Here is a 22,358-nt window from a genome sequence, read left to right on the forward strand (position 1 = left end):
GCTCTGCTAGACAGACTGCCACTCATTATAGCCTCACAAAATATAAGCCGCCTCTAAGTGGTCAGAATCTATGTTAGCAAAGAAAGCAAACCTAAATAGATGTGGTTTTCGATGTAAAGCTGAGGTCCGACAGTTCTGTGCGGTTACAAAGTGGCGCCAAATGGCCATCACTGAGTGCAAACTGGGCCCATTTTTGTGCTGAGCATCCAATAATTTGATCCCCACGCTTCCTTTCTCTTTCAAAGTCAAAATTTCATACAAAGACAATCGTGCAGTTGGTCCTGTGCTGAATTGATGTTGCAGCGTGGCTGATACAGTGAAAAGGAAAGAACAGGGAATGTTGACAATTGAAAAAGAGAGACAAAATGTCCAGTGTGTAGATGAAAAACCAACTCAACTCTGTGCATGTAAGTATTTGTGCAGTGCTGATGAAATACTACAACAGAGTAAGGGTGTCATTTGAACTTGAAACGATGTACTGTGAGAACAGATTAGACTCTTTAAGGTGTGTGCAATGTAGTAAAGAAGACTTTTTCTTCCATAAAGCAATGACCTAACTTCAAATGAAAGCAGAAACTCAAACTCTAACTTGATATTTGCCAAAGTTGTTTATGCAGCCAGGCCCCTAAGCTCAGTGTTCACATGAGCTATAAATGCAGTTTATATTATGTCACAGACGGCAAGTCATAATAACACAACTTTGCTCCCACAGAACTGATGCCTGGAACCAACCAACTTGGTTGGGTCTAGAGCCAATCATAGCAGTCCTAGTGTACAGCACAGGGCCACAGACAGAAACAACCTGTCACCCTCACATTCATACCTATGGTCAGTTCAGTGTCCAGCTAACCTGATCATTATGCATGCTTTTGGACAGTGGGCGGCAGTAACCGGAGAAGACCAATGTACAGACAAAATGCAAACCCAACCAACACCACCAGTCAAAGGCAAGAACACTAACCACTTTTCCACTGTGTGGCCCAAGTCACGTTTCTAGACAACTATTGGATTAATTAATTGATGTTTTACTGACATTTACTGTAAGTAAAGCAGGAAATTGATGATACGACAATATTTTAAATGCAACTAAATAGTCAAAATAAGCACAACTCCCATCATCATTAAAATATAAATACAATACATTACACAATATCTATCCAATCTGATTTTCACATCATTTATCCTTCAGGTACTGTCTTTCAAGACCATTAATTGGCCTTGATTAGCAGAAGCTTTTGCTATGATTTTTTTTTTACAGCCAGGAACCTCAGATTTGGCCAACTAGCAGTGCATGTGGAAGTGGAACTGCAAAACAATCTTTCAGGCCAGAGCTACTTCACAGATGTGTCCCTTCCTACTTCAGATGATACGCTCAATTTCTGCTGACCTGAAGATGTGGTTGAATTCCCGATCGTTTGTTAAAACATTCAGCCCCTGTGTCATATTTGACATGTCCTGAAGTGGACAGCAACGAGCAAGGACGCATTGATTGCTTTACAAAAGGTCAACAAAAGGAAACAACCTTGTATTAATGCATTATTTATAGAAGATTTAAGTAAATAAATTATCAGTCATATCAACATCTGCTGGTTCACCTTTCAATGGTCGGGGAAAAAAAATCCCTAAAATACAACATTCTTCTGTAGTGAAGTCCAAACTCTTTGTTGTCTCAACATTATTCATCTTCACACAAGATCATTCACTCAAGACACCAAGAACATTTCAATGTCATGTCTTAAACTTATCAGGCGTATTTATCTGATTTGTTTCTTCAAGCAAATCCCTAAGGTAGTATCGTTATTAGTAGTATTACTGAAATCACACAACTTCAGAGTCAGTGTTCACATGGATAACAGGCTCCCAGCGGCGGACCGTGTGGCTTCGTTTACACGCTGGCTCGGTCAATAAAACAGACTTATTCCGCTATTAAACCAAACCTTTTCGGATTTCAACGTCTCGTTTCGACCATAAGTCACCACCAAATCGGAAACACTGCGAAAACCAAAGGTAAACAGTGGCCAGGGTATGAAAGGGTTGACGTTGAACCATGGGGACAGCACGTTGTAGAGGGGGGAAAGTTTACCACCACCCCTCTCCTCCCCCCACCCCGGCAGCGGGCGGGGGAGCCACGACTTTAGTTTCGCTAGTTTGTGCGTTTGTTTGTGAGTTTTGTTTTTTTTTTTAAGTTTAACGGCGGTGTGAGAAGGTGAGATGATCGTGATGTGGGGGGCGGAGAGGCGTCACACACGACTAACCTGCAAGATCATGTTTTTACTGTGAATGAATTCCACAAGATAGAAGCCATCTTGTGACCGCATATGCTCGCACGCTTAGTACCATCCTCGCCGCTTACACTCACACAGAGAGAGAGAGAGAGAGAGAGGGAGAGGGAGGGAGATAGAGAGTTGATACACAACTCTGGTCAACCCCACAAGCCCCCGTGGAAAAAAAAGTTTGGAGAGACATAGCGTGGTAAATTCCCAACTCGCGTCCCAGCGTTGTTTATCCAGACAGTTGCTTGTCATTCCCCCCCGCCGCCGTTACAGAAACAAAAATCACTTTGCACGTACTTGAACGATCTCCCCCTCCGCGCTGATTGTGGCTCCAGCTTTGGAGAAGCGTCCCTGCAAGCCAGTCGTGTAAGTCGTATAATCTCCATTGGGACTGGACTCGAACAGAACCACTTCCACAAATGCAGTGTCCTTGGCCAGAACCGTACCAACGAGAGAAGCGGCGACCGCGAGGATCACCAGGACCACCGAGTCGGGCACACGATCCGAGCCTCCTCTTGGTAAAATCATCATCTTGCCGGCTGAATCTGCGCCGATCGGGACATAATTTCACACAGATGAAGTGATCGGACGAAGGGAACTGAAGTCAGGCCTGTGCTCGCCGCGGCCGATGCGTCAAAAGAGTCAGAATTGTGCAATAAAAAAAAGCAGAGCCTGCGCTGAAGCGTCTTTATTTCACCACTGCAAGCCTTGTCAATTACACTGGCTACATACATACTCTCTCACTCACTCCCTCTCTCTCTCACCCTCCCCATTTCTTTCCCACCCCCCGCTCCATTTCTACAAAGCGGATCTCCTTTGATCTACAAACACGTGATTTTTTTGTTTTTTTTTACTCTGTCTCTGTGAAGGGTTCTATCCCCACCCACCAATCATTCTGACCCTCTCCCCTGCACTCCCTACTCCACAGTGCCAGCACTCAGTTAAGGACGCTCCGCGAGGAAGAGACGAGAGGAGGAACAAAAAGTATTAATAGTTTGGAATGCGCCACATATCTGTGATTATTTATTTTTTTCGTTAACCACCTTGTTTTTTGTTAAATTTTATTAAATGCATCCGCTGAAATGTAAGACTTCACAAGTTACCCAACTTTACTGCTGTCATACCACCTTAAAAATAAAGCTTCCCCGCCAAGACGGGCCAGGATTTACCCGGGCTACGTTTTTAATCAGAGAAAAAATAAATCTATCTATCTATCTATCAATCTATCTATCTATCTATCTATCTGTCTGTCTGTCTGACTATCTGTCTGTCTGTCTCTGTCTGTCTGTCTGTCTGTCAATCAATCAATCAATCAATCTGTCTATCTATCTATCTATCTATCTATCTATCTATCTATCTATCTGTCTGTCTGTCTGTCTATCTGTCTGTCTGTCTATCTATCTATCTATTTTGACTACTCTCCAGAATTATCCACACCCCACTTTGTGTTTGGAATGTCCAAGAAAAATTGAGTATTGGGAATACCCATACATACAAATACAACAAACCTTCAACAAGATGGATGGTTGTTTGTCTCATAGCACTGCATTTTCAAGACTAGTTCCACAGATCATACCTTTAAACTCAATTAATAATTCCCTGGAAAGTCCAGACATGATGTGGTTAGGAGGTAAGTGTACATCCAAATTATGAATTATTCAGCAGAAACCAGAATCATGTCATGTTGATGACAGGATGATGAAAAAAAATTAAATAACTCCAGAAAATTGATTTCTGATTATTGAAATCCAGATGAAAAGTCAAGACAACAAAGAGTTTGGACTTCACTACAGAAGAATGTTGTATTTTAGGGATTTACTTTCACAGTTTAGTTTTATTCCTAGTGCTTGATGTACGATGGTACAAATTATAATTGAAGGTTCATCTAGGCAAAGCTTCCAAAACTAAGAATTAATGTATAGTGATTTACATTCAGAGATAAGATTAGATTAGGGACATTTTCAAAGCTAGCTAAAAAAAAGATAGTTTTATAAAAAAAAGGGGGGGGGGCTATTGTGGGAAACCCATGTCTACTAGTCTAGTGTTTTTTTCTGGGGACCCATATTTAATTCGTAAACTCCTGGGAAACATGATGCGAGACAACCCAAAAAAAACCCTCTTGTGACCCACCTTAGGATCGCGACCCAGTCTTTGGGAAACAATGTACTAGTCATTGTATATTTGACTATGGAATATTTGACTATAATCATCTGCTGTTAATCATAAAGCACTGAGGACATGAACAATAAACCAGAGACATACAGTACATACAGTAGTACACAGTATTTCTACTCTTGTTTGAATCCTTGGGTATCTAGATCAGTGTTTCCCAAACTTTATTTCTGGGCACCCATATTTTAAAAGTCACAAACTGTTGCGACCCAATAGATATTATTCATAAACTCCTAAGAAACATGATGCGAGATGACCCCACAAAAAACTCTTGCGACCCATCTGACGGTCGTGACCCAGTTTTTGGGAAACAATGATCTAGAATAATCTACCCTCTATCTTCACGGTGGTTTTCAACACTCAACCATGACTTTATAGTTCATTTAAAACACTCCATCTGATAACAGCTCCGTCAACCTGGCCTCCAGTGAACGGTCCACTCAGGTGGGTTGCGAAGGTTGCGGAGGGCCAGCTCTGCACATTGATGGATGTCCAGCAAAGCTGGGAAAACAAGGGCTGTCAGCCGTGTGGCAGTGTAATTATGAAAACCAACTGTGAGGACTTTTTAGGTCAAGAATGCAGCTGCCTCTGGAAGCGAGCAGGATGGTCAACATGTGTTCAGACTCAAAATGAAAAAAGAAGAGGAAAAAAACAACAGTGAGTGGAAAACAGATCTGAGCCAGAACCTTAGAAGTTCTTCTGCGCCTCCAGCGTGACAATAATTCACAGATTACACTGGACGTCACTCTGGTTTATGAATGCTGATCCACACCACATGTCTCAGATCTGCCTTGTGACACTTAACACTTTGTTTCTCTCCTGCGTGTATGAAATACTTACTGTAAAAAAAAAAAAGAAAAAAAGATGAAACCCGTACATGTTGGTGTTGAAAAGACCTTCAATCTGAACTTGGTTCACCTCATTAGTCTATTACTGACACACGAAAAGAATTAAAGCAACAAGTTACACTGATGTTGGTTTTTGTTGCAAGCCTGCCCTCTGCTGGTGGCTACGTGTCTCCCTGCTTCCAGACGTCCCACTTCCAGAATTGCGTTTATATTTTTGTATAAATAAAGGCGGACAGCAATGTTCACGATATGCCAATATTTTCCACTCCGCAACAGCCAAACTCTTGACTTTCTCACAATGTGCATCGGCAGCAGCTGTGGATTCTCTACTGACGCTTCAGCTTCTACTGCAGTGTTTAAACCCAGGCCGTGCTGAAAGGAATCAGCTGTCTGCATGTTTAGGCTGAAGGAGCGTTGAGGAAGAGGGTGACAGTGAAGGATGAAGGCTGGGTCCGTCCTTGGTTTACTGTGCTGTTCACTGACAGAGACAAAGAGTCTTCTTTCACAAAGCATTTAAATTAATCAATATTGAGCCCCAATAGTAGGAAACTTTTTTTGAAAGCTGTATCAGCAAGTGTAAACATTCATATAAACTAGTGTTTCTCAAACTTTTTTCTGGAGATCTATATTTGAAAAGTCACAAACCTTTGCCACCCAAGTCAACAGACATTATTCGTAAACTCCTGGGAAACATGATGCGAGATGACCCAAAAAAAAAAAATCTCTTGTGACCCACCTGAGGGTCGCGATCCAGTCTTTGGGTAACAATGATATAAACGTACCTGTTTTCCAGGTACATTTTCCTGGTGTTTTTTGTTAGCGATTTAACCAAAATTTAAAATTACAGCATATTCAAATTATAGGAGGAATATTCAAACTCCACACGGATAGACTGGGAATCGAACCAGCTATGTCTTTGACTCCTTTCTATAGGATTACCACTATCACCATTTCCCCCCCTTGCTAATTTTGATTTCATAAAAGTTTAAATACTACAACACGTACACAAAGTAATACTTTTTTTTTTCCATCAGTTTTTGGGAGTGGTTTTAACCCAGATACCCTCCTTTCTGATGCCCCCTTCCCTTCAGGAAGTTAGATGTCTGAGATAATACCTTTTGTTTCCCATGGACACATTGGCACAGATGGAACTCCAGACCTCCTGATTGGATGACAATCCCTTCCACCCACTGAGTAATAACTGCCCCTCATTTAGGACTTGTGTTCTTCCACAATAAAGGAGCAGTTCCAATGATCAGTGAGTTTAAATTTGGTTGGATTCGAATGACCTTAAACAAGTCCAATTCCTCACGTGTCACTCGGAGCCACCTTGCTCACGTACAAACTTAGCATCATCACCGTAGTGGCGACTGTTCTTTTATAGTTTACTGTGAAAGTGGTTCTGTGTTCGAATTATGGGCCTGGATAAATAAATACGAAAAAACTGACCAGACCACGGGTTACTAAATATACCCGACGGGAACATTTGAATGTGTTTGATCAGCGGAGCACCATGTGTACCAACAGGGCTCTCCCAGCCTCTGTGAATTGACCCTTTGTTTGTAAAGGCCCTGACGTCATGCTTTAATGAACGAAGGAGAAGATGAGGAGGAGGAGGAGGAGGAGGAGCGTTTACAATCACGGCTCTAGGAAGAAGTGCATCATTGGGGCTTAAATATTACATAAAGCAATTAGGGGGCCCTCGGATTGTGGGGGACGCTGCCCTTCATCGCCATTGAATCTAGTCCGCCCAGGGTTTGTTGCATGTTTGCGATGATGTCATGGCACAAACCCCGGTGGGAAACTCTCATGGACGTTTGCAAATGAAGTGTAGGAGAAAATACCAGCAGATGGGAGTGTGAGGCAATTGATAACATAAGCCCCTGTTTTTAATAATTTGAAAAAGTGAAACTATCCCTTAATATATGAGATGTTAGTACTCACTCGGTACAGTATTGGTGTGTTTCTCCTCTGCAGCTGCAGGTTTGTTCAGCTTAAGGACATTGACTTCACAGTTTGTCTGTACCAGAGCTAACTTTATAGCTAATGTAAGCTAACTTCATAGCTAGCCTCAGCTGTGGTGTCCATGCTATCAGCAAAATTTTTCGTGTTGCTTCGATGTTGTTAGTTTGAAGTGCTTCAATGCTAAGAAAACTCGCATTATTTGCCCACAACCGTGCTCTTATCTTAGCAGCTGTCAGAAAAAAAAACAAAACTTTCCATCTAACTAGCGCAGCTATGCTAGCTCACTGTTCACAGAAATGTATTTTCACTCAATGCCTCCCCTTGTTGGTGAACAATGTTTTTACATCATTTATAGTTTATTTGACAGAAACAAATGAGTGATCATGGCTATGTTAAATACACACAGATTTCCAGCCGTAGCTAATGTGCAACCTGGCTCTGCTGGTTTGAAGCGTACATAAAAACATAGAAAACTTGAATACTATACAAAGTAAATAAACACAGTAAACACAGACACAGTAAATTACTAAAATATAATAGGTATGAATGATTAATGATGGACACTTTATTGGAGCAGAGGCAAAGCTAATGCACACAGGGTTGCTAATCTTAAATCCACAACTACATTGCTAAATACACAAGATTCAAAGTTAACTGGGTTATATAGAACTGTTTATACTAGATTGGGTCAAATATACATTATTTTAAATAATCAACTCCAGGAGCTGTTTTTTTTTTTAAACCTGTCAGTAGTGAGTACACTCCACTCACATGACCTGAAGGGAAGAAAACAAACAAATACTCCAGATAAAAACATCTGAGTAAAAGTTAACAGCAGGTAGATGTATGTGTTTCATTTCAAAATATTATTATTATTTATTCTGAATTTCTAGACCCTTCCATGTAGCTTCCTGGTGAACAAACACCCTCATCCATCTGTTACTCCTTTTGGTCCTGCCCACAGCTTTTCAACAGGTCATAACTTTATGATAGACACTTTGAAGACAGGGCCTGACCCTTTCCTTTCCCCCTTCAAATCCAGCTCCAGGGTGAAAGTCTACTTTGAAGTGCAGACTTAACCAGAGAGAGGTATTTCAATAGGCCCCTAGTTCACTTCAGGGTTTAAAGCTGCAGCAGTTAGGGAGGTGGAGATGTGGGTGGAGGGGGGGGGGGGGGGCAAGGAGTGAGGAAGAGAGGGAGACTGGGAGCAGACTTTTTGGAAATGAGGCACCTGTACGTTCGAGGCCTGTGAGGACAGGTACGTTCCCAGAGGTTAAAGACTTCCATCAGTGGTAACCTGCTGTGAGGAGCGAGGAGGACGGACCAGGTGAAGTCGATACAGTCGCACAGGCGGGAACATGTTCACGAAAGATTAAGATAGGTGGAATCTGTACACAGACACACACGGTACACAAAAAAATTAATCAAGAAGCAGAAATGGAAAAAAGAAGAAAACGCCTGTGATTTCTTTTTCTTTCTTTTTTTTTCATTGTCTTCTGTTATTAAGAGAAAAAACTACTTTTTAAAAATACAGTTACGGCGATTAATTCCACTTAAAAAAACATAATAGCCTTTCTAGAGGGTGTAAGTCAGTTCATATTAAAAAATAATGATAAAAATTTAAAAAGAACTACGACTTTTTATTGTCATTCTAAGAGAAAAAAATTTACAAATACGTACAAGAAAATGACTTCACCTCAGTGGTTCCCAGCGTAGGGTCCGGGGGCCCCCTTGGGATGCACAAAGCTGTTGCAGGTGGGACGTAGCAAAGAAAATTGTCTTTAATTTCAAATTTTTTTGTTTATTCTACAGCATTGTTTCCCAAAGACTGGGTCGCGACCCTAAGGTGGGTTGTTTTTTTTTTGGGTCGTCTCACATCATGTTTCCCAGGAGTTTACGAATAATTTCTATTGACTTGGGTCACGAAGGTTTGTCACATTTAAAATATGGGAACCCAGGAAATAGGTTTGAGGAAATTGGTCTACAGAGGTTGGTTGGCCGGTGGGGGCAGTTAGCAGCACAGTTAGCTCCTGGAGTAGTTCCTTTAAAACTTCCTTTAGACCATACGTGTCAAACTCAAGGCCCGAGGGCCAAATACGGTCCGCCAAGCTATTTTGTGTGGCCCGTGGGAGCTTAAAAAGTTAACCTAAGAAATTAAACAATTTTATAATCAATCAAATAATAATCAATTGCAGAAACATGTATTAGTCAGTTATGGAGTAGTTACATCTATACCAGCGGTCCCCAACCAGTACCACCCGTTACTACAGACCGGTACCAAGGTGCTGAGCATTGAAGGATCACTAAATTTTCAAAATAAAACAAGTAAATGGATCTGACAGGACTTTTTTTGAATGAAGTAAATTAGTAAAAATTAAGTATTTTTTTTTCACTGTGTCCCACTGCAGCCTGGTGCCAAATGACCTATGGACTGGTACTGGTCCGCAGACCAGGGGTTGGGGACCCCTGATCTATACAGTCTTCCATTTACAACCGGCCCTTCTAGGGGAAATGTATTGCTAATGTGGCCCCCTGGTGGAAATGAGTTTGACACCCCTGCTTTAGACAGTAACAAATTCTTTAGGTACCATGGGATTTCAACCTGAGGTATAAGCCAATGAGAGCTTAGGGTTTTCCTGATCCAGACCCTGGCACTGGGCTCAGGATAGTTCAGAGTATAACTTTAATGATATGCAGCTGCTTCTAAAGCCTGATAACTGAAAGATCTGGACTGTGGAAACTGTAAGGTGGCCTGGAGTTTTTAGAGAGAAGTGATTTATTTGAGGGATATCAAAGTCTTAATGATAAGATCAGTCTGGATCTGTAGGTAGAACACATGTGGAGGAGGAGGAACTCTAAATGTTACCCCATCGAAACAGCCAGTGGAAAGAAGCTAGCGCTTGGGTTAGCGCCATCTCTTGTTTTAGCACCTGGTCTTGTCTGGGTTCTGTTTTATCAGGTTCATGACAGTCAGATTCCCGGATGACGCACCAGCTTCGTGGAGTTATGTGACAACTGCAGCCAAAGCAGAGTGAAGCAGATAGTGGTTCCACTTCTGAACTACCTCTGGACAAGCCTCTGTTTCGTTCTTATCCTCAGGGCAACCGCACACCTGAGGATCAAAGCTTTGAAGTCACTGTAATTGGCCGCTGACTTCCATGGAGGAGAATGTGAATCTTTAATTCACCGCCTGCTGCTGCTGAACGTCTGGCACTAGTTTAAAGTGTGAGGTGAGAGGGAGCACTGAGAGGAGTGTGTGATTTATGGAGACGCACAAATGGCCAGAATGGACGGAGGCTGAACTGAAGTCACCGTAGACATCAGCTTTTAGCACACGAAACACGGTTGACAGTAGAAAAGTCACCGCGTCGGCTAATCACACATTAAATATGAAATACTGTCCATTATTGTTACTGTCTTCACACTGAGATTAATTTATATTTTTAATAAAAATTATATTATATAAATATTATTAAATTTGTATTAAATATTTAATTATTTAAAAAGTTGTAAGCTAAATTTCACAGCTTAAATTTTTAAAATGTATTTATTTTTATTTGTATTTATCGCTTGCAATTTTCCAAAATCATGTATTCTTCCCACATTTAAAAAAAGTAAGAAAAAATATTTTTTTTGGCCATATTAGTTATTATTAAAAGCATGTCTCAAGTCTTCTTTTTCAGAATTAGTAAGTAAAAAGTAATAAAAGTTGAAAAAGCGATCAGATAACTGTCAAGTCCTGGAGGGCAGAGGTTTTCCTCGAGCGGCCACTAGATGTCAGAGATAAGCTACTGAAGAATTCTCCGTATTTTCTGATAACAGGCGGCACTAAGTTTGTGTTTTGAAACATCTCTTCATATCTCACCATATGCATATTATTAAAATTAAAATATTGTGTCGTATGCGGAAAGCCTATTGACCCCGGAGGTCAGTGTAATGTGTCAGTAAGACCGCCAGAGAGCAGTGCAACATATGACGTCTGCAAAGATAAGCCAAACCCTGTAGTTAGGCAAGAGAGAATTTTTTTGTAAGTTGATATCACAGGAAGAGGAAGTGAGAGTCAGGTGACAGTAAATAAAAGAGGTGGGGTTTTTTTATACTCATGCGACATTTAACTACGTCTAGTTTTGATGGTTGACATTTCTACTATACTTATGAATTATATTTAATATAATATAATTTAATTATATTTTAACTGTTTTACGATCGGTATAATTGCAAATAGATGTGTTAAAATATGTGTTGCCTCATGTGCAGTTTGAAGGTGGTCACATGTTGTTGTTGTTGTATTGTAGTTGTACTTTAATGCAGAGCTCTGCCCTGTTAGCAACATTAGCAGGCAAGTTTAGAGCAAATTTAAATTTGAATTAAATTTTAATTTTTTTTTGCATCGTCCAGGTGGTCTGGAGAGGTACTGCTACATTATTTTCCACCATTTTATTAAACAAATTTGTGATATATATATAGATATATATATACTAATTCTACATTTTTATTATGTGTACAGTATTTATATATTTTATATTTCTATATATAGTATTTTTCTGTTCTAACTAAAATGTGCAAATACAATACAAATAATATGACAAATAAAGAAACCTTGAGCCTTGAACTTTGACCGTGTAATCAATGATAACATTGTGGTTGAACACAGGAATATTTCTGCAGTACTACAGGAGTGCTGGTGTACTACTACTGAACAACACTGCTGTCATTCTCATCTGTTTAACTACACACATCCAAAGTAGTGTGAACCTTATCACTTGACGTGTTTGCATGTGTGTACACACAATTACACACACACGGAACTCACGCTCACCGTCAGATAAAGAGCTGTAGAACTGCCATGAAAAATTCAGAGCAGACGTGGAAGTAAACTATGGTGTGTCACTGTGGTATAAAACTCCTTCTCAGTACTACACAATACGTAGATGCAAAAGAGGGAAGTTAGAATGACACAACAATGTCATGTGTAACATGGCTACCAGAGTGAATCCAGTGATCAGACTGTACGGTGCTCAAGGTGTGGGAACGCTGCAGGCCAAACAAACACCCCAGTGGATTTTGGGTAGAGATGTGTAATTGGGAGGAGGTATAGGCAAACACTGAAGACCACCGCCTCCTGCAGCTGGCTGCAATCCCAGGGTGTGACCCTATTCACCTCTATTGTCCGGTTGGGCTCTGCCCTAACACATCGGTGCCCACCCCGATGAGCACACAAAGGTGGAGCTGTTCATGCTGCAAAGCACTCCTTCATCGATGACAGAATTAAGGCGTTGTGTTTAGATGAAATTAAAATCTTTTCCTCTGATGTCTGCAAATAACATTTGTATCGAGTGTGTGTGAGAGCAACAATTAATGGACGGAGAGTGGACTCCAGAGGCTGGATAGATCCAGAACAGAGGCCTTAAACTCCCAGGGCATGGGCCACTTTCAGCCCATGTACCAGACACTGAAGCACACAGTCAGATGCTAGAAATGGTGTAATTTGAGCTTTGTTTGTTCCTTATTCATCCCACAATGTGGAAATTCACAGAGTGAACAACGCCACATAGGGGGCGCCATTAAGCATGTGGTTCCTCTGGGGCAGTGGTTCTCAGTTATTTTCTATCATGCCCCCCCTTGGGGACAGAAATGTTTTCACACATTCCTCACCCCTCCGACCAACACCCCCGTGAATTGAAATACTATTGAGAATCTGATAACATGTTTAATTTTATCTGTACAAACCACTGTATGAGTTGCCTCCACCTAGTGACTGGAGGCTTGTTATCATTCAAGCATTACAGCAGTGGTACATTTATGTCCAGTGTTCCATATTCTATTGTAATACTCCCCCACTGGCACCTCATTGTGATCCCCCCAGGGGGCCCCGCCCCACTATTTGACAAGTACTGCTCTGGGGTTTAAATCTGGGCTCTTGTACGTTTAAGACTACACTATAGAACCACAAAGTTCAGTCAGAAATAATATAATCTGACCCCTGCTGTTATTTTTATGGTCCTTCAAAGAAATGGCGGGAGGCAACTCTAACTCTAGCTCATTTGGGTTTGAGAACACTGATCTAGAGGAATTCATTTTGACCAATTGGAACTGTATCAAAACTGCATTAAATCACCCCAGTGCTCTGTTCTGTGTTATTGGTCAATTATTGACCGCTGAAGCCCAGGAACACTCTACGCTGATGACACTGTTTTAAATCAAGGTCGCTATCACATGAACATGCTATTCATTGTGGGTGATTGATCATGCATGCAGCTGATTTTGAGTAAAGCTGCTGCGAATCAGTGATCACAACGACATGCAAATTATTTAACTGTCCTGTACAGGAAGTGGTCACCGTTCATGGAGGGTGAACAGATCACTGCCGGATCAGAATGTGACATGAGGAATGGAGAAGCTTTCAAATATATTTTTGAAAGAACTTTGGAACCAGGGATTAGACTGAGATACAGGTTAAAATTGAGGAAATTTAGGGAAAACTAACTTTTTAATCTGGCCCACCAAACTTTTCCAAATTGTATTATTAATTTATATTATCATTATATTTCTGCCCCCCCGCCCGTCAAATTTTAGGACCCATTGTGGCCTGCGAGTCAAAATGTTTGTCTTTATATTTTACCTACCTGTCAGTGGTGGAGGCACAACAGACCATTTAATGATGGCCTTTAAATCTGTCTCTGTTTGAGTACAGGGCTGGGTTTAATCCAGGATGTCAGATAACAGCAGGTGTGAGAAGATGTACTTCACGCCGTCTGCATGTGATCAAGTTCAGGATTAACGCTGTGAAATAAAGAAAATGACCTCATCAACACTCCATTACAATGTCTCAAAGATTCCTTTTCATTCATTTTGCTGCCACTAAACAGTGGTGTGCTTTTCACGTGGACGCTACCTGTGACGTACGCGACGCCACAACCAAAACAAACATGGGGGAAAGTTCAGAAGAGTCGAGGGCTAAAAGACAGGAAGTGTATAGACACTTCAAAAACATTAGTAAACAAGTAGTAAACAAAGAATTGTACATACATTTTAATATTTTTTTAAAGATTTTAAAACATACTTAACTTTTAATTTTATCCTGGACAAAGTTGTTTGTCATTTTCAGACAGGTCTTTCACTATTTTGTTTCTTAATTTTAATTAAATTAAATTTTAATTAAAATTTTAAATTTAATTAGGGATTTTTATTAAAAAAATTGTTAAAAATATTTGATGTTGCAGTTGAAGTTGTCTGAATGGACTCTCATGACCAGGGGTGCCCAAACCATTCCACAGAGGGCCACTGTGGCTGCAGGTTTTTGTTCCAACCAAGCAGTAGCACACCTGAGTGTGTCAGTCTTTAGACAACTGATAGGTCAAACTATGTGCTCTTGGTTGGTTGGAACAAAAACCTTCAGCCATGCACAAGAGCTGCCGTCAGAGCTTCAGCTGTCATCGACATCCATGATTCTTATGAATCGAGTCGTTGATGAGAGAATAACCGGTTTGTTCCAGTAGGTGCAGTAAAAACCATTGTCAAATCATTGAGTCAGACACAGTCATTAAAGGTTGTTCTGTTCAACCTGATCATTTTAATTCTAATGGGTCATTAAATGTTACAAAACGAGTGTTTCCTCATTACAGAGTGACACAACATCTCTGTGTTTTTCTCCTCTGGGTTTGGTCTGGTTTTAATAGTGGCCTTTAGGATTTACTTCTTCTTTATCCCAGTCTCTGATTACAGGGAGGATCCCTTTTCCTGCAGTGGGTAGAGTTTCTGTGTGTACGTGTCTAAGTACTGGTTTAACGATCACCAGCAGAATCTAGGCTGTTTAACCAATGATTAATGGCCGACTCGCCCATTACTATAACAATGAGATTCAACTTTAAACTGACCCTCTGTCTCATTTCAGTCATATATAAAAAGTCAAATTCCTGATGGGGTGTTTTTATTTTTAAGGTTAAAACCCTCACCCTGTGAAAGACGTCATGGGTAATACAAGCTGTACCACCAGGCTGAGCGAAATCAGTAGCCCAGCAGTGGAGCGATACACTGCTGTTGGCAGAATGGCCATGCCTGAGACCGGTGACCCAGATGTTTGTTTTTTAAAAACATGTCACTTCTGCTTTAACACATTGACCTCCCTCTGCCAGTCACATGACATTTTGAGCAGAAGTTAAAAGTGTCGTTCTTTGTTCATGAATGTTAACGTTCCTTCTCTACTTATAGCTGTGTACAATACAGCCTTCAGTCACGCTCAGTCTGCTGACACCCATGCCCTCCCCCCACTGTAAATAAAGGCCATTGCTCCTTGTCTTTACTCACCACCGCAGATCAGATGTATTTGTTTAAAAAAAACACAGACAAATGCCAAACTTTATTTTTGACATTTTGTCAAATAAACAAAACTGAAATTGAAATTGAATTGAAAGACCAGAAGTCTTCGGCTAATTTCTGAATCACTTCTTTAAAAGCAGGATCTCACTTTTATAAAGTAGGAACAACACATACGTAACAAAAGTGTTAGCACGCTAGTACGTCAGGAACTAACGTGTTTTTCCAGGATGAAGGTATGTTTGACCAAAACACCAAATTAATTCTTAGGAAGTGAACGTATTATCTTTGTCTCTTCTTGGTTGTCACATGACTAGTCACATGACAGACTGTATCACACACAGCAGTTGGCATTCACCACAGAGTTGAAGAGTACTGCTGCTGAAAGGCCACCACGTCCAGAAGAAAAAAAAGAGACTTTTAGAAGTATTGTGTTACAATGTGTGACCAGAGTACTGACGTCAGAAAGTCCAATTGCGAACACTAATAAGTGGTGGTTGTGTATTTAAGTAGCATCACACACCTGTCAGCTTAAAAATGTTCCGCACCCGCACTGCTTCAAAACTATGGTATCAACGTTGTACAGAGGGAACATCAGAGTCTATGAAGTTCAACTGATATGTGAGCATTGCTGGTTCAAGATGCATATACTTCGGCGCCACCTGTTGGGAAGTCTGTTACAGCAGATTTGCTGTTAACGCAAACATTTCCCCAGGTGGCATCAAGAAAGTTTATACAAAAAAAAAATCCATCAATCAACTGGAGCCAAAAGGTTCACCAGTTGATCACAGAGGGCGCTATTTAATATGAACAATACAATGCTAGCATGGGTCGCATGGAGACATTGTTTAATGATATCGACAATAGCTAGATTTTTGTTTGAGATGCGCCACCTGTCTGTAGATTATATCACATTTAACATCTTCTTCTACTGCGTCACTGATCAGTAGCCGTGTGTGTAGCCAGTTGTTGCAGTAGGGTTTGACTGAAGTATTTCTGAGGACATACTTAAGACAGGCAGCAACAGTCCTGCTGATCTGGAAAGTCCTAAATCCCTCTGTCTCACATGTATGCAAAGTGTGTTAACTGTTTGTATGTGCAGTGTACTGTTACACCTATGTAAGCACATCAAGTACTGAGTGGGTTGTCTGTTAGTACTCCCAGTGCACTGCCTTGGAGTGAAACAAGTATTTCACAGTAATCCTTTAAGTCCTGTAGTGAAGATGTTGTGTTATAGAAGTAAAAGAAAATTAAATGTAATTTGCCTTTTGAATGTAAACAAATAATAAAAAGATATTCCAGTCTTATATAGTACTACAGATAGTTTTATGTGTAATTATTATCATTATACTTATATAATTACAACTGATCAGTATTCTGACCATTCAATGTAACTTTAGCACAGAAACCCCAACAAATATCAGAAAAAAAAACAAAACTTCTTCATTCCTAAACCACAACGCGAAATACCAAGTTTCATGACACAGGAAAACTGGTACCGTTTTAGGGAAGTTCATCCCCACAGCATAGTTCACTGTGTGACTGTTACTAACAGGGCATTTCAACAATAACTGCTGCAAAAAAAGTCTATATTTTAACCTCAGTCAAATGTGGAAGCTTTTTAGCTGGTGTGCTTTTCAATTCAACTTCAGGAATAATCATTTCTATTAAAACGGTAATGGAATTAAAGTGTGATGTAAATGGAGTCAAACAAACACCAACCTTGTGTGGCCAAGGCAGCACCATAAAGCCCTGCTCTCACTTTCTCAGATGTTGATTCAGTGGAGCTGGTAAAGCTCTCTGTAAGCAGGCCCCGTGTTTGTTCTGGTGCAGTAGTTACTCCGCCTGAGTCACAACTATGAGGCTGAGGGGGAACACAAATCGTAAACAGCAACGGTGGCTGGAGACCATGTGGATTCAGAGCAAACAAAGAGTCTGAAGTATGACTGAGGATTTGATTGATCATTTTCTAGTGTTCATTTCCAACACAGGTCTGTTAACAGATGACAGCCTGTTGACGGAAGGATCAAAGTCACGTGACGAAAAGCGATCACATGGTTCTACACGTTGTTGAAGTACATTGATCCTATCTATCTATCTATCTGTCTGTCTGTCTGTCTGTCTGCCTGCCTATCTGCCTGCCTGCCTGTCTGTCTATCTATCTATCTATCTATCTATCTATCTATCTATCTATCTATCTATCTATCTATCTATCTATCTATCTATCTATCTATCTATCTATCTGTCTATCTATCTATCTATCTATCTTATTAGTTGTATATGAAGATGGTTAGTTAGTTTAGGTGGTTTGTTAGTTGGATGGAAAGATGGTTGGTTGGTTGATTAGATGACGATTTTGTTGAGTGTAAATTCAGACCCAGTCAAAAACAACAATTTTCAGATAGGGTTGCACATCGATTTATAGAACTTTATGGTCTAACTAAAGACGACGGTTTGAAAACGAGTGCTGGAGGTTTGAAAAGTAGGTCTGACTTAAGTCACACCTTACATCACAGTAGCAAAACTGGTTCTGATTTGTTTAATTCAACACCTGCGAGATGCAGAGTAAAACCACAAGACAGTTGACAAAGAACATCATGTCTAAATGACTGTGACTTTTTCACATGACAGAAATTCCTCTGTGTATATCCATAATGTCCTCTTTTTAATTGGATATTTTTTCTTCTTTCTTTTCTATTCTTTCTGTATTTAACTCAATCGTGTCCCTGATGGTTTCCATGTTTGTTTATGCTTTTAAATAAATAAATCAACAAAGACAAAGAAAGAAAGAATAATAGGGAGATATTGGAATGATTGAATGAAAGAACAAAGGAAATATTTTGCGGCAACAAAGTCGTTCTAATCTGTTTGATCTTTGACTCTCCAGGGATCACAAAGCAACGTTACTCTTCTGTTCTTGTCCCTAGATAAATGGGCAGTAAATACCCTACATAGATGGAGTAGGCCCAAATTTGATTCAATCCATATGCAACATCAGTGTCTTAATTTGCGTTAACTTTCGGAAATGTTGAAATGCATTGTATAATAGAGTGTGTGTGTAAAAGTGCATCCTGGGATGTTTATTTGTCGCATCAGTAGGTCTCATTTAAGTGAAGAAAAGTTCATAGGAAAAGTGGAAATTTGACACAAAAAAACAAAGTATTAACGGGTACAGCGTTTACAAGGAGCTGGGTCAACTTCACGCTGAAATTGTGCAAACAAGAGAAACTCCATATGCAAAATTGCATCAGCAGAGCAACCAATCACAAACGTCATAGCTATTGCGTCAGAGGCGCTTGCAGCCAATCACAATTCACCACGATAGTAGAAAAAGATCTCAGACGCAGCCACTCTGGATCAGCAAGAGCAGTGATTATCGGACTGATTGTTCCGGGGAAACCTTAGGGTTTCTATTGTAATTCCAAAGGATACTTGGTTATTTCTGATTTCACACAACTTCAGTTGGATATTTCAACATGGTAGTAGTGGCAGCAGGCACCGGGGCGGGACACAAAGTGCTCCTGATATCCGGAAAACAGAGCGGCTCACAGACCGGCTTCAGCCGGCCTTTATCTGTCGTCTTACCGTCATCCGCCAACCTGGCGTCGTCGGATTCCGACTCGAACTCATCTGCGGGGCCTCCCGTACGAAAAAGACAGAGGCTCACACACTTAAGTCCGGAAGAGAAAGCACTTCGCAGGTATGTTTGGCTTATTTTACACTCATAAAATGCTATATTTAAGCCCTGTAAATTATTACTATCGATTACCATTGTTGTGTAAATAGAACGGGGCCACGCCCGTTTTATTGATTATTAAACGAACAGTATCAATCGATAAACTGAAAGGACAAAGAATGTTCACATTTAATGTGCACGTGTATTAGGAATCATAAGAAGTGTGTCAAAAATATCCTCTAAGTGTTATGGACATCCGGATATTTAAACCGGACCCGCCCGGTTCAAAGGCTCACTGAACAGGACACAGATCCTGGAATGCCTGCCTGCGTGGCAGGAACATGGCTGGTGATTGCGCAGTACTGTGATCTGAAGTGATGTCAATGAACTTAGTCAGCATTACGGAAATACTGAGGGGGATGTTTTTCCTTCCCAACTCACAATATGAACGCTCGTTTCTTTCCCGTCAGGAAACTTAAGAACAGAGTCGCAGCCCAGACAGCCAGAGACAGGAAAAAGGCCAAAATGGGGGAACTGGAGCAGCAGGTCCTGGAGTTGGAGCTGGAGGTAATTTCATCATGATGAAACTGTTTTTTATTTTTTCATTAAACTTTTAGACACGATGAGTTTATAACTGTCTTTAACCCCCCCCCCCCCCCCCCAGAATCAGAAACTTCACATTGAAAACAGACTGCTCAGAGATAAAACGAGTGGCTTACAGACAGAAAATGAGGAACTGAGACAGAGACTTGGGTTGGATACCCTTGACTCAAAAGAGAAGGTAAGACTAAAAGCAGATGCCACTGATGGGTTGGGACTTAGATTTTTTTTGGAATTTGAGTCTTAAATTTTTTATTTTCTTTTTCCACAGGTTCAGGTTCTGTTACCCACCGGGAACGATGCAGGTTTAGGGGTCGGGTCTTCTGAGTCCGCAGCACTCAGGCTATGTGTGCCTCCGCAGCAGGTGCAGGCCCAGCAATCCCTAAATCTGAAGACTTCTCAATGGATACAGATGGTCCTCACACTACAGACAATGAGGTTGGTATCTGAGGACGGTTGACTTTCACAATCCTCTCAGACAGATTTATCCTCAACCTGCTTGCAGGTCAATAAGCTGATCTACTTCTGTTTTTTTTTTTTTTTAGTCTGATTTGCTCTTGGGCTTTCTGGACATCCTTGACCCAGAGCTGTTCCTCAAGTCTTGTGAGCAGGAGTGCCAGGAGCCGGAGGTGCTGCTGGTCGGAGAGGGGAACCCAGTACCTGCCGCCGCACCTGCGCCTCTGGGGGCCCCATCAGTTAAGCTGGAGGCCCTTAATGAACTGATCCATTTTGACCACATCTACACCAAGCCCGTGGAGCCGGTTAGCGATGAGCAGTTCACGGACTCGGAGAGCGACAGTGAGAAGATCGAAGAGGCTTCCTTCCCCGTGGCCGAGGTGGTGGTCGAGGAGGAGACCGTCTGCGTCAAAGATGAGCCGGAGGAAGTGGTCATCCCCAGCTGTGACAGTGAGAGTCAGGTGGATGACTTCTTGTCCACGGCCCCCACCTCAGCTCTCGGCAGCCTGGATAAGGAAGCCTGCCTAGCGGACACCTACAGCGACTCTGGATATGAAGGTCCCCCGTCCCCTTTCAGCGACATGTCCTCCCCCCTGTGCTGTGAAAGCTCTTGGGATGACATGTTTGCTAATGAACTCTTCCCACAGCTTATTAGTGTCTAAAAAACCAACTCTTTGCCCCATAAACGTACCGTATATAGTTAGCGTGTAGTGTTTAACTACACTTTAAGCATATGATGCTTCATAGTGGGACGCCTCTTCACCCACTTATAGGCTAATGTTAAGCACATAATCTCCTTGTATTACAGCAGGTCTGTACCACTGATACGTTGACTTGTGGGATGTGGAGTTTCGTGTGCGCTTACTTTTAGCTTCATACTTAATTCACCGCAAAGGATCTAAGATTGAATTCAAGTCTTTCACTTTTTCTTTTGAAGACACGTGGGTGGAATTCAGTATTTCTGTAAATCTGTAAAGGGCACGGGGACCGATCATTTAAATGTTATTTATTTGTATACTCAGCTTCAGAGTCCTTGTATATGTACGCTTGTAAAAAAAAAAAAGCCTTCTAATTTGTTGCTCTCCTTGTAGTCTAATATCTGCAATAAAAAAACTGCATTGCAAGTTTGTCTGGTTCAGTTTGTACTTGATGCATTTCCTTGAAGGTGTTTTTTTTCCCCACAAACTAGAGGAAGTGAAAAGGTTTATTGAACAGCTTCAACTTCAACACCGATAATACCAGTATCTTTTAGCAAAAAGCGAGGCTGTCAAGTAACACAAATTGTTAATTTGTGAAATTAGTCTGAGTCAAAAATTAAACATACGAACAGAATGACAGTTGTTGTATATCCCATAATTCCACTATATTGGAATACCCTAACCCTAAACTCCTGGGGAAACATGCGAGATGGGCCAAATAAATCTCTTGCGACCCACTTAAGGGTTGAGACCCGGTCTTTGGGAAACAATGTGCTAATACACAGTAGATACACATGCAAGGAGCTTGAGCTTAAAATAGCACGAAGTGACAAGATCATTGCCAAAAGTATCGCAAAAGGACTAGACCAATTATTATTGCATCATTAATTAATAAATGCCAGTTTTGGTCAACTATCATCAATAATCATGATTAATTGCAACCATGATCCACAGCTACCTGGGATTAAATCAGGTTAATTTACGAATGTTCGATATTTAGGAATGTTGGTTTGTCTTGATTATTCCTGATTAATTGTGATTAATTTTGTTTCAGTTAATCAAGATTAATGCACAGCTACCCTATGATTAATCTAATTAAAATGTTAAATGTCTGACAGCCTTGCTCCAAATACAGGTCATGAAACTTCGAGTCATTACGCAGAGAACAAAGGTCGAGTTTCACTGAATAATTTTGATCACTAATGTTTAAATGTTTTAATTGGGAATTGGAAAGCAAATATTTCCGCAACACACGTTATTATCAGGTAATAACATTAGTTTCCACAGTGGCCTTCAACTTATCTTGGGTTTTGTAATCTGACATGTGCAGGTACAGTGTTGACACCCCCTGCCC

The 22,358-nt window shown here is 40.9% G+C and overlaps 2 protein-coding genes and 1 long non-coding RNA gene across 5 annotated transcripts in view; 1 reads left to right on the top strand and 2 right to left on the bottom strand.

Annotated features, from left to right (window-relative positions):
- The window catches only part of znrf3 (zinc and ring finger 3), a 62,858-nt gene extending 59,420 nt beyond the window's left edge, over positions 1-3,438 (bottom strand). Inside the window, exon 1 of one of the 2 annotated variants that reach the window (XM_008336267.3) lies at positions 2,571-3,438. In XM_008336267.3, coding sequence (XP_008334489.1) covers positions 2,571-2,804 — 234 coding nt within the window. In that variant the 5' untranslated portion in view covers positions 2,805-3,438. The remainder of the gene's footprint in view (positions 1-2,570) is intronic. The other variant, XM_008336266.3, reaches the window with a different exon arrangement.
- Positions 3,439-6,656: 3,218 nt separating this feature from the next.
- Positions 6,657-17,644, bottom strand: LOC107990258 (uncharacterized). 2 transcript variants are annotated; one of them, XR_003048970.1, is made up of 4 exons: positions 17,297-17,644; positions 13,885-14,041; positions 8,939-9,004; positions 6,657-8,646 (listed from the first exon to the last, which is right to left on the bottom strand). It is a non-coding gene; the product is annotated as an uncharacterized LOC107990258 (long non-coding RNA). The 2 variants fall into 2 exon arrangements; XR_003048969.1 differs by having other exon boundaries at positions 6,658-8,646; positions 8,955-9,004; positions 17,297-17,643.
- Positions 17,645-18,916: 1,272 nt separating this feature from the next.
- Positions 18,917-21,430, top strand: xbp1 (X-box binding protein 1). Its single transcript, XM_017030633.2, is given in 6 exon segments — positions 18,917-19,274; positions 19,721-19,817; positions 19,915-20,031; positions 20,122-20,178; positions 20,181-20,288; positions 20,396-21,430. Coding segments are annotated over 6 exon segments (1,176 nt in total). The 5' UTR covers positions 18,917-19,050; the 3' UTR covers positions 20,969-21,430.
- The last annotated feature ends 928 nt before the right edge of the window (positions 21,431-22,358 follow it).

The sequence above is a fragment of the Cynoglossus semilaevis genome, chromosome Z (assembly GCF_000523025.1).
Source record: "Cynoglossus semilaevis isolate Cse_v1.0 chromosome Z, Cse_v1.0, whole genome shotgun sequence".
Classification (NCBI taxonomy): domain Eukaryota; kingdom Metazoa; phylum Chordata; class Actinopteri; order Pleuronectiformes; family Cynoglossidae; genus Cynoglossus; species Cynoglossus semilaevis.